Source organism: Gymnogyps californianus, chromosome 5 (assembly GCF_018139145.2).
Source record: "Gymnogyps californianus isolate 813 chromosome 5, ASM1813914v2, whole genome shotgun sequence".
Taxonomy (NCBI): domain Eukaryota; kingdom Metazoa; phylum Chordata; class Aves; order Accipitriformes; family Cathartidae; genus Gymnogyps; species Gymnogyps californianus.
Window position 1 is genome coordinate 2135691 of NC_059475.1, and position 15701 is coordinate 2151391.

The 15701-nt window shown below is 45.1% G+C and overlaps 2 protein-coding genes and 1 long non-coding RNA gene across 3 annotated transcripts; 2 read left to right on the forward strand and 1 right to left on the reverse strand.

Annotated features, from left to right (window-relative positions):
- Positions 1-372: 372 nt before the first annotated feature.
- On the forward strand, positions 373-7135 carry LOC127016381 (uncharacterized). The gene is made up of 3 exons (XR_007766495.1): positions 373-546; positions 670-737; positions 5885-7135. It is a non-coding gene; the product is annotated as an uncharacterized LOC127016381 (long non-coding RNA).
- On the reverse strand, positions 2758-3696 carry LOC127016380 (olfactory receptor 1019-like). The gene has a single exon (XM_050896822.1). The coding sequence runs from the start codon at positions 3691-3693 to the stop codon at positions 2758-2760; it is 936 nt and encodes a 311-aa protein (XP_050752779.1). The 5' UTR covers positions 3694-3696.
- Positions 7136-10741: 3606 nt separating the features above from the next.
- LOC127016368 (olfactory receptor 5AS1-like) lies at positions 10742-11680 on the forward strand. Its single transcript, XM_050896798.1, has one exon. The coding sequence runs from the start codon at positions 10742-10744 to the stop codon at positions 11678-11680; it is 939 nt and encodes a 312-aa protein (XP_050752755.1).
- The last annotated feature ends 4021 nt before the right edge of the window (positions 11681-15701 follow it).

A 15701-nucleotide genomic window follows, 5' to 3' on the forward strand; every position in this document is an offset into this window, starting at 1 on the left:
CAATTTGGAAAGCAAAAGGAGGGGTTAAATGGCATAGGACAGCCCTTATCAGTGGAGTCTTAATGAGTTCCTCAACTTCTCCAAAAGAATCACTCCTCTTACAGAGATTCACCCTCTCACTAGTATTATTCTGCTAATTCATAGCCAAAACTCAGCCTTCCTGCTACTACTTCCCAAGTCCACCTAGAAGCTGCCAGGGCCTTGAGGGCACTGACAGGACTTAATGGCCCTGACGAGTTTCATCTGGACCACTCCACACACATGCCCATGGCCCAGGAACCCCATTTAAGCTCAGTCTAAGGCCATTAGTCCTTCCTTGACTACGCTGTAGGTGTGCCTGGCTGCTGCTGTGTCTCTGCCTCCTGGATGGATCCCGGATCAAGAGCGCAGCCTTGTCTCCAACGCTGTTCCTGGCCCATCTCCCTTTGCTCCTGGTGGTACGCTGTGGCTGGACCCTGTACCTAGTCCACTGCTTGCTGTGGCTGGGGCTGTTAATGGACCCTGTTGCCAGCCCTTGGCTCTGCGTGCTGCGTTCAGCCTCTGTAGGTCTGTGCCCCAAGAGTCAGGCGCTGCCTGCCCTCGTGTCCCCCTTGGCTCCTTGCCCCCTGGCCCTTGGGGACCACCTGGCCCTTGCAGCTCCCTGACAGTAGCCATGCGGATATGTTGCAGGAACATGCCTCTACTTCTAAACTTCCTTGGACTCTGAAAGAAAACACTGCTCGGTCTGTCTAACCCAGGTATGAAATATCCCTGAATATCTTCAATATTAAATCCCTTTCCTTTTTCTTCACAAAACTTCTTGTTTTTAGGGCTAGACTCTGATGTTTTGCTCCATCTCTCCCTAAAGCTATTTTCTTTCTGTTCCCAACCTATCACATACAGTAGAAGTGACTAGGAGCTCTCATTCTACTAGGTGTGTGCATTTTCTGCTGTCTCTGCATGGTCACGTGGATAGAAGATTTTCATTCAGTTTGATGTCCCAGCTGACTGTGGTGAAATAATTGCATTGCTTATACCTGGTGTGTAGTTGCATCTCTTCCCCAAAAGAATTTCGAAGCTCTAAAACCCAGTTGTTGGCAGAAGCAGTCATAAATATATAGCTCATCGTTGCGAATACGATTTAGTAAGAGGATGGGACCAGCTGTGGTGGTCAAGCACAGGGCTCGGTCAGACAACAAACTGACCAGCAGCCTGCTTAGAGGCCACCAGCCCCTTTTAACGCCTCCCTTCTCTCATTGTCCCCTTTTTGCTCTTCCCTCATCAGCCATGATACCTCGGTTTCTCCACCATTGTCTCCTCCCACATAAATGACCCACCCTGATCACTTCCCCACGTTCATTCCAGTTTTGCTACGTTCACATCTGAATTTGCTATTCCTGATACCCAGGGTAAACTAGACCCGTGGTGTTTCTGGTATGGTTCCTAGGCACTGGCTGGCCTTGTGAGGATCTGCTCCCCAAAGGGTGCCCAATGCTTCCCTTTCAACCATCTGTGAAGTCTGCCCATCTCTAGCACCTCTGGTGCCTGCCCAACCACTGGTGAAATCTGGCTATCCGTCATGGTGCTGTTAATTCGACAGTTCCTCACTGTTACTTGTTATGTCCAGTGGTTTCTAATGTCACATCCAGTAGTTTTTCGTGGTCTGTTCAGTGAGTTTGATGTCAGGCTAGGGACTACTCATCCTCCCAAATATCTTTTCTAAGATGAACGTTATCACAGGTGTGTCTGAACCACTCTGTTTCTGCACGGCTAAGATTCATGTCCCTAGTTTTGTGTATCTAACAGGGAAATAGGCAATTAATATTTACTTGTCTCTGAGCAGTTCATTATCAAAGGGGTGAAATATGTATCTCCTAAGGTAATTTTTCCTACGTGTGGCACATAGGAAGAGCTCCTCCACAAGTATTTTGAGACAAAAGCTCTCCTTTTCTCTGCTGCTCCTAAGGGCTTCAGTTGATGTGGTGTGGTTTGGCATTGGTCCTGCTAATGAATAAATATTTGTGAGTGGTGATCCATCATCTTAGATGACATTTTCTATTTAAATCCACAGCTGGGACTTGCAAATATTTTTGTTTCTCTTTTAAAAATAGATGGGTTTTCTGTATCAGCAAAGGGTCCTATAAAGATGTCACATAGAATTGATTGCATCAAGCTGTGTCTGATTGCTGAACCCTATCTGGGGAATGCACATATGTAGCATTCATTTATTTGATCTTAAAACAGCACTGCTCACTAGTAATGTTAAACCTGGCTTCTGCAAACTCAGACTACACCGTCAATTGGAAATGTTCCTGGTTTCAAACACATAAACCCAGATTTATTCTTAGCAAACGTCCATGAGGACCTGGATCTCCTCTTTGCCCCATCATTCCCTCTTGAAGAACTGCCAGAAGAACTAAATAATGTGAGGGATGCTTCTCAATCTGAAAAATACAGCTCCTTATGGAGTGACCCAAAGAACACCAAGTCTTTAAAGTAGGGGGTGGCATGTGGGAGAGGAGTGCACGTGAGGCTTTGAGTATAATTAGTGGGTTTAAGGGTAAAATCAGACAGTATAGCTACACTCTGACAGAGGAGAAAGCAAGCAGTGGCTCACTATATCTCGTAGCAATGACATGCACAAGCACTCGGGTCCTCATGATTGCTATCTCCTTTTCACTTTCAGTTTAAATGGTGAGCCGCCAAATGGAGACTGAAATTCAAGAATGTCCAAGTTTATTTTGTTTAGTTTATGACACCTCTTTACCAGTTTGATTTCTAAAGGAAACGAACTTTTTCTAGGAGTCTCTTGAGAGCATTCTTCACCTCCATGTTCCTCAGGCTGTAGATCAAGGGGTTCAGCATGGGAATCACCAGGGTGTAGAAAACGGACACCACTTTGTCCTGGTCCAGGGAGTAGCTCGAACTGGGGCGGAGGTACATGAAGATCATGGTCCCGTAAAAAACTGAGACTGATGTCAAATGTGAGGCACAGGTGGAGAAAGCTTTGTGCCTGCCCTCTGAGGAGCTGATCCTCAGGACAGTGGTGAGGATATAACCATAAGAGACAACAATGAATGCTAAAGTGCTGAGTGCAATAAAAGTAGCAACGGTAAAAAGCACATGTTCCTTGACAGTCGTACTGGAGCAGGAAAGTTTCAGGAGCGGCGGAATGTCACAGAAGAAGTGATTGATGACATTAGGGCCACAGAAGTGTAAACTGAACACTGAGCTGACAAGCACTGTTTCACTCACAGTAGCTACTAGGTAGGATCCCGCAGCCAGTTGGACACAAACCTTTTGAGACATGGTGGCCCCGTAGAGCAGAGGGTTACAGATGGCCATGTACCGGTCATAGGCCATCACAGCCAGCAGGTAACACTCGGTGATTATGCAGACTCCACAAAAGTACATCTGGGCTGCACACCCTGGCAGAGAGATGGCTTTCCTTTCTTCAAAGAAGCTCACTAGCATTTTGGGAGCAATCGCTGAGGAATTACCTAGGTCTACCAGAGAGAGGTGGTAGAGGAAGAAGTACATGGGGGTGTGGAGTCGAGAGTCAAGCCTGATTAATGCAATCATGCCAAGATTCCCCACCAAGGAGGTGACACAGATCAGAAGGAACAGCACAAAGAGAATGACCTGCAGCTCCCAAATATCTGTGATTCCCAAGAGAATGAACTCATCAACAGTTGTCTTGTTTCTTCTGACCATTCCCTTAATGAACCTGAAGCTTTAAAAGGGAGAAAAATCAAAGAACACAAGTAAGTTACAACTCTGGATAGAAGAATAAGTCATAATGATGCTGGTAACATCGGGCAGGAATGTAGTAGAAGAAAATTGGATGCTGCTTTATTTTAATGGAAACCTAGCTGTCTGTTAGTATGCAAGAACTGAATGCTTAACCCAATTCTCTTGAGAAGCTTGCTGTTATCCATTTAACACTTTTGTAATGACAGTCTCAAAGAAGGATTACTTTGGTTCCATTGCTGAGATTGTTCTAGGAAAGAGGAGAAACTTGTTATTCATTCTGAGCTTTTTTTTAATATTTCCTGCTTAGTTCTATTGTTAAATTTTCTCAAATGCTTATCTGTGTCCGTGGTGCCTAGGAGGACTAACAGGATGATTCTGGTTATCTGCTCTGTTGGTCTTAAATAAGGGAGTAATAAATTGCTCTCAGCTTCTAAGGATGACATTTAAGTTGGCCAGTGCAGTTCTGAGGAGAAGTCCTCATAGGAAGATAGCCCCCAAATTAAAAAAAATCTGTGTAGAAAAGCAGTTTATGTTAAAAAGCAGATGATAATTTCATTAAAGTTTATTTGCTGGTTCCAAACATAACAATTCAAAGGAGAAGACAGGGGCAGCGTAGTCATGGACCTTGCCCTGCGTCCCTGAACCTGTTCGTGCTAATGGCAGGAGGAAAGTCTGTAAGGCTGTCCTGACAAAATCACACTTGTTTCGTCCAACACTAAGAGAGGAGTTGCGTATACATTGAAAGAAACATAGGAGCTGACACTGAAGACAGAATCCATCTTGCCTAACATTACCTACTTCCTAGGTGGATAGCTACATTTGAGGTAGCCGTTCAAGGCTTCACTTACAGTCATTGAAAAGAAGTAGGCACTTTAAGGCAAAATTCATGTAAGCTACTTAAAATGTCTACTTACTTTGAGGTGAAATGAATTGCCTCTTAGAGGTGCTGGTTTCTCATCCGTGCTTATAAAGAGCACACAATGATTAGATAAACTGTAGAAGTCTATCTCTGTAGGGGATAATATTTAGTCGGACAAATCAGACCATCAGACTTGATAGGCATGTTAAATAACAGCACGTCCATGGGTGAAACAAAGAACACTATAACCTCATAGTTATCTTTTCACTTCTCTTAAAATGTTGACTTCAAGAAAAATGCCTCTCTCATTTTCAGATTGTCGTCTTGTTTTGACATTTCTGCTTAGAGTTCTGTAGAAAAGGAGAACTGTTAATTGCAGGTGTATTAAATGAATGCCTGAGCTTGCAAGGTGGAGCTTCTTACTGAAACAATTGAACGACTGAAATATCTTTTAAGCTGTTGCTATTTGCATTGTATTGAGAGTAACTGAGTGCACTTTCAGACAGTTACAGTAGTTCAACTGATGAGCAGCACCTTGCAGAGCCCCACAGCTTGATTGCTAATAACTTTCTGTGCTGTAGGAAATTCTAGACAAGTCAGTTGGACTATTTGTAGTGATCAACACTACAGTCTGTATGACAAGGTGATGCTGTGAAGTGATTTTTCTTTTGCTGTGACCCCACATTTCAGTGCTCATCAAGCCAATATTAGAACTTCTGTGGATTTTGGTGGTTTGAGATTAAGACTTAAACACATGTTTAAGTCTTAAACCAACCCTGCATCTGCTGTAACCACAGCGAATGGCTGAATTGCAGCTATGGCAGATCTGCCCCAGCTGTGAGGGCAGAGACCTCTCTTGTAAAGTACTGACCTGAATGTCATTTGTCACTCTACGTACGAACTTCCAGGAGCAAGAGTCCAAAAGTCTCCACGTTAGGAAAAGAAGCCACATGGACATTCACAAGTATTTGTTCTCCTATTTTCCAAAATAAGAAAAAGAATCCAGCTCAGGTCAAAACAATTTTCCTCTCTATGACCGCATTTTTGTTTTTGTAGACTTTACTTTTAGCATTCCTTATATGAAAATTCATTCATTAATTTTTTTACTCTTGTGTATATGAGCATAGACTGCAATTACGTGCATTCTGTGTGCAAGATTTAAAGTACAGAGTAAGGATAGAGAATAAAACAGTGACACAATTAACAGTCTGTCAGATTTTATAATATTTCAGGCTATGGATAAGTTTCCTACCTTGGAAACTAACGTTAAAAATGATGCTTTCTTTTCCTCAGGAACAAATGCTGCTAGAAAGCTGGACACACAATGGCACTTAGAGAAGCTCTGACTACAGGATCAAGTAAGCTGTTGGCACATTCTGCCCCTCCCCGTCTGGCATTGACTACAGATGAGATGGTACGCACACTCAGCAGGGGAATGGCAAGGTCTTCACAATCAACTTCCCTTAAGTGCTGTGTGTGTCCCGGAGGGATCCCGTTGAGTGATGTAACGGTTGCAGTCTGCTGAGGTCTTTGGTTCATGAATACAGAGCTCATTAGGGGAAAAAAAATAACAACAATGAAAAAAAACCCTCCAGAACATAAGCAGAGGATTCATATTCTTCTCTAGGTAATGCTATCATTAATTTTGACAATAAGTTGGAGCTTTCTTTTTGTGTTGTTTTTACATAGATGACACTTTCTCTGTGGCCACAGATCCTCCAAGTCATGGGGTCATATGGAGCAACAGGCTGCAGGGGATTGCTGGCCTCATGAAATTATCAGCCTTTATATGAGAACTAGAAGGAGCTGACTTGAAGGGAGGGTAATCATTATTTCAAGTTTTTGCTGGCCCTCATGAAACAATACCAACACATGCAAGCTGAATTCCAGTCCGCGTTCTCCTTATTTGATCTAAAGATAGTTTACATCACTGGCAGTCTTCCTTATTGGACTGTTAAGATGTATTTTCCCTGATTCACAGTCTGTAGTCATCTGAGAGAGCTGATTAATACTAGATAGTTGATTAATACTAGACACATGACTGGTCTCTGAAAGCACAACTGGATCAGAAGAGAGAGATGCACAGTCCTCTCCTGAACTCAGATAAGCAATGCCCACAGTAGCCTATATATAGATATTTGTGCTCTGAATACTTTAGGATTTGAGTGATTATTTCTCTACATGAATTACAGAAGTCACCTAGAAGTTAGGCTTAGACAAGTAACTTCTAATTAAGTTGAGTGACGAACCCCATACTAAGAATATCAATGAAAGAGCAGAGATGCATAACAACCCAAACATGGTAATTTTCCCATATTCCTCTGGAGGGGCTTTCCCGCATCACTCCCCTCACCCCCCAAACCAGAGCATCCATTACATCCCTGTCATGTGTCACAGTTTAGCCCCTGCCCAGGGTTTCAGAAGGTCGAAATACATCCGTCACTGGCTACTGGAAACCTCTGTGGAGCTTTCCCATCTCTTCACAGACTGTTGAAATGGGAGAAATAAAAATCAGTTCTGCTGTGGTGTTCTGCTTTCCTCCCATGTGATTGTTTTGGTCACAAAACAGGGTGTCTTGCCTCAGGGGTGTCATCTGTGAACTCATACCCCAGAGCTTCAAGCTATGTTCTGTGTAGTGCTGAGGATCAGGGTATGGGGATAGGAAGGGTAGGATCCATTTTGTATAATTTCAGCAGCATAACATGGAGCTATGCAAGCCTAACCTAGCCGTCTGGACTTATTTTATAGTCATATAAGATCTGTAGGGAGGGAGAGACCTGCAGAAAGCAATACGTGCCATTTGCCTTAGAAACTTATTTTACGATAGGATGAGTCGTCCTTTGGAAGTGCCTATTTCTTGCCAATGATAGCTAAAAAACCCCAACTAACTTAGCCATCTAAAAGTTATTAATCTAAAACTAGTTGAGATCATTTTTCATGCATTTTTGGGGTTTCTCTGACCTCAAGAGCCTTTGAGGTCTGGTGTATTGCCCAACACAAATTGCATGCCTCAAAGTTGTCCTCATCCCGTTCTGATGTTCTCAGAGACCCCTGGGAGGAATGGCTCAGGTTCAGATGAAATAAAACCGTAAGAGCTTAAGTGCTTGCCTATGAACATACACGTGCCCTCCATTGCACTGGGACACATGAACTAGATAGAAGGAAGGAAAAGGCAAGCAATGCAAATGAAGCTTGTTAGTTGGAGAATTAGAATGTCGAAAGAGTTACCCAAGTTTCCTCACAGAAAAAGACATCAGCTGCATGTTTGTCAAAGAAGCTAAACATCTGCTAGTGAAGAGCGGTTGAATTGAAAGCTTTTTTTATTGTATCTGTCCACCTAGGCAGCTGCTTGATACCCTTACTTTATTCACTGAACACCTTTAGGTCAATTTAATATCACAAGTCTCCTATGAAAGAACAAAGATTAGCTCTTTTTTTTTTTTTTTTTTAACCAAATTGATACTAATGAAAGTAAAGAGATTAACTACTACTTAATATAAGTAGTAAGGTAACAAGTTAAACTGCTCTAAATCTTCCTCTGGGTGTATAATTCCTGTATTACATAGGGTGTTTAGCTAGTGAGAACCACCGCCTTTTAATTTGATAGGATCATAATCACATTACCAAAAGTTCTAACGACTGCCTGAATTTTGTTTTCTAAATTGTCATGATCACTTTGAGGTGCATTTGCATTTTTTTTTTCAAAAAGTGGTTGCTTCAAGGTCACAGTGGCCTTGTATCCATGACTCCAGATCACAGGTTGGGACTCCATTTTGCCAAAATGTCCATCCTTATTTTGGCACTGTTTTGATGCTTCAAAAAAAATCCTGTTTATGGGTTTCCAGTCAAAGGAAATATTAGAAGCATTTCCAAGAGTGTGTACAGTATCTTTAGAGTGTATCATTTAATTGAAACATTTCTACACTGAGACAACACCAGTAGCATTTTAATTGTTTGTTCTACTCTTCCCTTGAGAGCATCATGGTCTCCCGTGTCCAAAAGAAAGATATAAAATCTGTGACATTCCCCAAAAGAAACATTTCCTGCATCCAGGAAAAAAAAAAAGAAATATTTCCCTAGCAGGTAAGTCTGCTAATGAGTAAAATTTCCTTCCATTCGGGGAGTTGTGTAGAAATTGTTCTAAGTCCATCGCCTTGTTGACTGAATGAATTTCAGACGCACTAAAGGAAAAGAGTTGCTGCATCAGGATACAACAAAAGAAAAAATAATTATGAATATATCTTTAAAAAGGGGGGGAGTTTATTTTTTCTTAATTTTTGCACCTAAAATATTGATCTGGGAACTGAAATCTCTTGCTGGTCTTCATCAAAGACCACTGAATTCTTAGCAGCTGGTAGGATTTCCGTACCTAAATTTCTGAGCATGATCAATGGCTGAAAATAGGAAGAAACAGCCACATGTGCGTAACCACGGAATATTTTTCATGGCAGAAAGGTTCTTTTTTTACTTTCACCAGAAATCCCTAACAAATTGCCTGTGATAGTGTCAAAATAAATTGTAATGTTACATGGTCGCTGTTTAACTGGTCTTGGCTAAAAATAAAACACGATTGAAATTTTGTGGAACTTGGCACCTTATTCTAGGAACGTAACTGGGGGACCTATGTCATGACCTGAGTCACCGAAGACATTTTCTGGAGTAAACAGTCACATCCAGAAAGTGATTCAGATTTTAGGATGCACCCAACCTTCACCAAGAATGAAGGATCTTGAAAAACAAGAGCAGACAAAGCCGTCTAAAACAGGGTTCATCTCACTCGAGGGTAACCATCTAAAATTTTGGCAGTGAATTTATATTGGTCATCCAGGCTTCCTTTCTCATCAACAGACACGCACAGAGCCAGGATACGATGCATCCCACCTATCCCCCTGTAATGGTTATAGACGGAGCTGAAAGATGATGCACGCAGACCAACCTTTAGAAAGCCAAATACAGGTGAGCTTCGTTGCAGCTGGAGTGCCTGGAAACACCGCTGGGAACTAAAGCCCTCCTTTCCGAACCCCCAGACTCTACTGTAACAATCTAATATCCTATCCTGAATCAATCAGCTTAGATTATTCTTCTTTTTTTCAGCAACACAGACATTTCTGGTTTGTCTGTGCCTTTGTCCACATAGCATTGATATTTACAGGATTATTTAACTGACCTGTGTTAGCAGTTCTTTTATTAGATGTCCTTTTGTAATCCTTATATTTCCTGTAAATGTAAAGGTGAGCAAGATATATCTGCCCTGCCTAGAATTTATACTGGCATCAGCAGAAACGTGTCTTAACTTTTGCAAAGTTAAATCGAATCATGCACTTTTTCTGGAAAGGTAAAATTAATATCCAGAATTAATTTTCTATGGGACTGAGACTAATTCAAATTCAATTAATAGTTTCGGGGGGGGGAAGTGTGGAAAATTGCTTGGAAAACCTAAAAATATTTGTGTTTGAATATTTAAAAACAATATTCATGGCTTTCTTTTCATCAATTGCTTAAGAATTAATCAGCCTCAGGAAAATAAACCCACAAAATATTTGTAAGAAATCCCAGAATGAGATGCAATATTTAATTTCATTTTAAACTCAATGATTTGTGATTGCTCCAAAATAATTATGTCTTTTCTTTTTGTCTTAAAAAAAATAAATCTGCTTATATTCCAGCATTTCAATCCATTTTTTCCAGTGTTCAGTTTCACTGCTGCCTCAGAAAGGTCATTATTAACTGTGCCTGAACTCCTTACTCTACTCGTCACACAGGTAAATGCGTAGCAGCCGTTATACTCAAATAATGTTTTTCCTCAAGTAATATATCATACAAAGTTTCTTCTATACCTGCACTATGGCCTAGCTCTTAAATAAAATCCCATCTGAGGTCCTATTTCATATATATGAAAGGAATATACAGGAAGGAATTCCACATATGAAGTGTGTTTGTAAAGCTCTCTTTGAATGTCCTCCTAAGCTCTCCTTTCAATGGGCATCATCTAAGCCACTGGTTTCCCCTTCTGATATTGGGTGAGACACTGACATTTCCACTACCTCTGTCTTGTGAAGAATGTAACGTGTTTGTGCGTTGCTTACCCACTAGGACTGACCGATCCCCTGACAAATCTTACGTGTACGAAGCCAAACACAAGGTAATGAAATGCCTGCAGAAAACTGCACCGCACTGACCGAGTTCATTCTCTTGGGTTTCACCGACCGTCTGGAGGTGGAGATACCTTTGTTTGGGCTCTTCCTACTCGTCTACGCCACCACTTTGGTGGGGAATGCTGGCCTCATTGTGCTCATCCAGCTCAATGCCTGCCTTCATACCCCCATGTACTATTTCCTAAGCAATTTATCTTTCTTAGACCTTAGCTGTTCATCTGCCATTGCTCCCAAGATGCTGGTGAATCTGTTAGGACAGTGGAAAACCATTTCTTTAATCGGCTGTGCAACACAGATGTTTCTCTTTGCTGCCTTCGCTGATGCCGAGTGCCTCATTTTGGCTGCGATGGCCTATGACCGCTACGTGGCCATATGTCACCCTCTTCTCTACACCATTGCCATGTCCCGCAGGGTCTGCACCTCCATGGTAGCCGGGGCTTATCTCAGCGGGTGTCTGACCTCGCTGGTGCACACGTCTTTCACGTTCACATTGTCGTTCTGTGGCTCCAACACGATCAACCATTTCTTCTGTGATATTCCCCCACTGCTGGAGCTCTCCTGCTCCGATACACGCATCAACGAGATCCTCCTCTTTGCCCTGTGCGGCTTTATACAAGCCAGCACCTTCCTGACCATCGCCGTCTCCTACGCCTGCATCCTCAGCACCATCCTCCGGATCCACGTGGCAGATAGCAGACACAAAGCCTTCTACACCTGCACCTCCCATCTGACGGCCGTCGGGTTATTCTACGGCGCCCTCCTCTTCACATATTTACGGCCCAGCTCCAGCTACTCGCTGGACACGGACAAAGTGGTCTCTGCATTTTATACTGTTGCCTTTCCCATGCTGAACCCCCTGATTTATAGCCTGAGGAACAAAGACGTGAAGGTTGCCCTAAGGAGAACAGTAGAGAGAAGAGTGTTTTCTCAGTGATTTTCTTAGAAGTGAAAAGATATAGTGTGTTTCTGGCGCAATACACAATAAAAATACAAGCGATGGGAACCACCTGACAAAATGTAAGTGGCTTGTTCGGAATATCTGCATCTGAACTAGCTTCCCAGGTTCATTTGGTAATCACTGGGAAAAAAGTGGTCTATTTAGAAGGTGGTTCACCTTATCATAAAACAGAAGCCCGGGTCAGATGGATCCCAGCCCAGAAGGATCTCTTTCTCCTCACTGTCTATAAAGGGAGTCTATCCCAAATGCAGAAGAAAGTTATATTTTTGTAGCTTACAATTATTAAGACAACTCTCAACCAAGATGTTTTAAAGAAAAGTCCAATTTAGACAACTACTACATATGGGTGTGATGGTATGTATTAAATTTGGAAAACTAAAAGCTTTTGTACAGTGGAAAAGACTTCCCTTATTTGGCAGCCAGCTCTGCCATACCCTCTATAGAGAGAGGAATCTCATCTGCTCACAATATAGTTTGTCGTATTTTTAGGACTGGACTTGTTCAGGTTTCACCAGGCGTCCTTCCTGCTGTTCTGCTCCCACCAGACACCTTTCATGCTTGTTCTCGTCCTGTGTTCTTACCTTGAAGATTTTACTACTTGCATATGTTTATCCATAATCTGTTTCTGCCTCTATACCACAAGCTCTTGTTTCCCTTCTCACGGCATAATGAGTTCTTTATTTCTGCTTAATCGTGTTACGAAATGCTTGTTGATGGTTGCGGTATTGGCAGCGTCACAGTGTTACGGAACACATACACCGATGTCGAGATAGACTTTTGTAGTACGCTGGTGTCTGGATTCAGTATAAACAAATATTAATTACACCTTGCTTAATATACTGGTGCAGCATGGGTGCAGTGGGCCTCTGCTTTGGTTCGTGTCATTTCAGCACTGGACCCTTTTATTGTTGGCTTTCCACTTGCTGGTGTCTGTAGAAGCCCTTCTAGTTGCCCTTGCCCGTTCCTTGTCACTCTAATCTGCAGCTAAACTACGGGTTTCCTAATTCCATCCTTTGCAAGCCCAAGAAATGCTCCTGTGTTCCCCCTTGGCCTTTGGGAACCTGTTCCTGCAGAGCGGTGGTGAAGGAGATGGGGAATGGCAGCTGCCCCTCTGCCAAGCAGGCAAGATGAAGATGAGGGGCAGGACCTTCAAGGTAAACGTGCAGCAGTCAACAGCTTGAAGTCCAAGTGGCAGCCAGTTATGGGTGGCATCACTCAAGGAACAACACTGGGGCCCCGATCCTGTTCAGCATCATCCGTTACCAACACAAGGGGCAGAAGGCACCTCAGCCAGTCTTGCAGGTAACGGTAAACTGGAGGGGAAAGCAGTTCATAGCCACGAAGGTAGGATTAATCTTCAGAGGCACCCGTGATGAGCTGGAGGAACAGGCCAAGAGGAACCTCCTGAAGTTCAGCGAAGACAAGCACCATGTCCTGTCCCTGAGCCAGAATAATCCCCAAGCAGCAAGACAGGTTGTGGACCCACTGGTTGGAGCAGCTCAGCCGAAAAGCATTGGGATGCTGGCAGGCAAGACTGGGTGACTCCCTCAGACCCTTCCCAATCCAAGTGATTCTGTGATTCCTAATAACTGCATCTCCTGAAAACCAACTTGACTTGACCCTGGGTTTCTTCACCTTCTTTCACGTGTCCCCACCAAAATCATGGCTTTTTGTGAACAGTGAAAATGGCCACTTCTTAGGTTAGCAACCTCACTGCAAGAAAATGTTGTGTGTGTGTGCCCGTTAGGCACAAACGTCAGCAGCAGAAAATGGAAGATGGAATTTAACTCTCCTGTGAAGTTGCAACGTACTGTTGTACTTGGTGCCGTTTCCACTAAGAATGCCAAGCGTGCTCCTCTTTACCTTCCTCCTATACATTGTGAGCGTCTGTCGTGGTTTAACCCCAGCCAGCAGCTAAGCACCACGCCGCAGTCCCCTCTGAGGGGCTCCCGCCGCTGCGGCCGCCGCCTCTCCCTCCCCGCCTACACTTCCCAGCATGCCCCGCGCACCGCCTGGCGGCGCCGTGGTAACGTCATCACTCCACGACACGGAGGCCTGATCCCGGTGGCAACACCGGGCCGGCCCTGCGGGGCCCGAGATCCCTGCCGCCATCCGAGGGCAGGCCGGCGCCCCCGCGCAGCCTGCGGCAGCACTGGGGGATGCCGGAAAATACCCTGCAGGTCCCCAAGTGACCTTGAGGAGAGAACTATACGCCAGCCGCCCCGGCCAGTCGGCAGCACCCTGCAGAGGGCTCCCCACCGGCCCCGGAAACGGCCCCGCTGAGAGCGGCTGTGGGGGGGGCACCGCTCCGTGCTCCCGCCACGCTGCCAGGGACTACATCTCCCAGCATGCTCCGGGGGCAGCGGCGCATGCGCCCCGCCTGTCCCGCTCACGTAGCCTCCTGATTGGCTCAGCTGGGAGCTCTTCCGCCGTCAGCGCCCCCTTGCGGCCCGCGCGGCGGCAGCGCAGGCCGTGGCTCCCCCCGGTGGCGGCTCGGCGCAGGCCCGGGACTCCGCAGGCTTCACCGGCCCGGCCCGGCCCGGCCTCACCTCACCGCGGCCCCCGCCCGCCTGCCCCTCGGCTCCACAGCGATGTGTAAGCTCCGTCCGGGCCCCAGGCCTGGCTTGAGCTACCCCGCTGTTGCCTGGAAGGGAGGCCGTGCCGTGCCGGACCGGGTGGGCTGGGTTGGTAACGGGGCCAGGTGCCGTGGTGGTTCCCCGCTGTGGTGGTTCCCTCGCCTTGCCTCGCCAGGCTGGCCTGGCCCCTCTCACTCCGGGTGGGAAGGTGCCTGCGGGGTGGGTGCTGGTTTCTGGTTCACGTGTCCTTGCTGCTCATGAGGGTGAGTGGGGTGAGCAGCGAGGCTGGAAGGAGGAGAGGGGCAGTTTAGTGCCGTACCTGGCCTTCCTCTCTCAGTTACCGTTGTCTCCTTCCTCCCCTAAGGTGCACTGACACGGACACCAGAGGCCTAAAGCTTGTATGAGTACTGATGTGGCCGCCTGGTTCTGACAGCTGAGTGTTTGCTTGGTGACTTGCTTTGGCCCCGCTGGCTGGCAGGGTGTGCTTGCTTGCTGCAATGGCAAGTTGAGGTCGTGGTGAGTGGAAGGAGCTCTGGGTCACAGGCTGGCAGGGAGATGCCCTGATGTTACAGGCAGCCTTAGGCAGTCAGATGAGGTGGAAGTGTCACTCAGATTGGTTCTGCTGAGGAAAGAAGACTCAGATGAGTTATGACACAGTTGTACAGCTTGAGGAAGCAGAGCTAATGTATATGAAGACCAACGAAGTGGAAAGTACTTATAGGAAAATGAGCTTTCTTGCTTTACGATGACAGGATTAGGCAGGTGTGTTAGCTGTGCAAATGGTAATGATACTGAAAGGCACCACTGGCAGTTGGCAGCTTTCTCTTGTCCTTCCTCCCTCCCCCAAATTCTATTAAACCTCTGCGTTTTGGGGGGAAGGGGTTGAAAGGGGAGGAGGAGGGGTGCTGGGAGTTGTGACCAACTTCTCAGTGTGCTAGCTGTTGACTGTAATCCTGGTGCTGTAAGCAAGATGGGAACGTTAACAAAGTTTCTAAAATCTTCCTAGAAAGAGTTGTAAAGGACAGCATTCTTTGCAAGACAGCTGAACTCTGAAATGAAAGCCAAGTGCTGTAACCTTTCACGTATCCCCTGACTTGCGGTATAACGCAAGGACAATCCACTAGTTTTCGAAGGTGAAAAAAGGTGCTTTTTAAAATTTGCTCTTGGCAAACGAATAGTGCCTTTCTTAGTTTGGTTACTGCAGACATCAGACAAAACGCATTGCCTGAAAATGAAATCCTATCTAGTTCTCAAGAAGGAAAATCAATAAAGGTCACATGCTGGTCAGGAAGAGATTCTGTCTGCTTCCTAATTCCTAGCCCTTAGGGTTTGGTTGCTTTCGTAGGTGCTGTTGCTCAATCCTGATACTCCCACCTAAGAGGAAAGCAGAAACTGAGTGAAACAAAGAGAGGTTGGTCTGA

Excerpts from the sequence above, each read along its gene's own strand:
- LOC127016368 (XM_050896798.1), top strand. The coding sequence starts at position 10,742 with ATGCCTGCAGAAAACTGCACCGCACTGACCGAGTTCATTCTCTTGGGT.
- LOC127016380 (XM_050896822.1), bottom strand. The coding sequence starts at position 3,693 with ATGGTCAGAAGAAACAAGACAACTGTTGATGAGTTCATTCTCTTGGGA.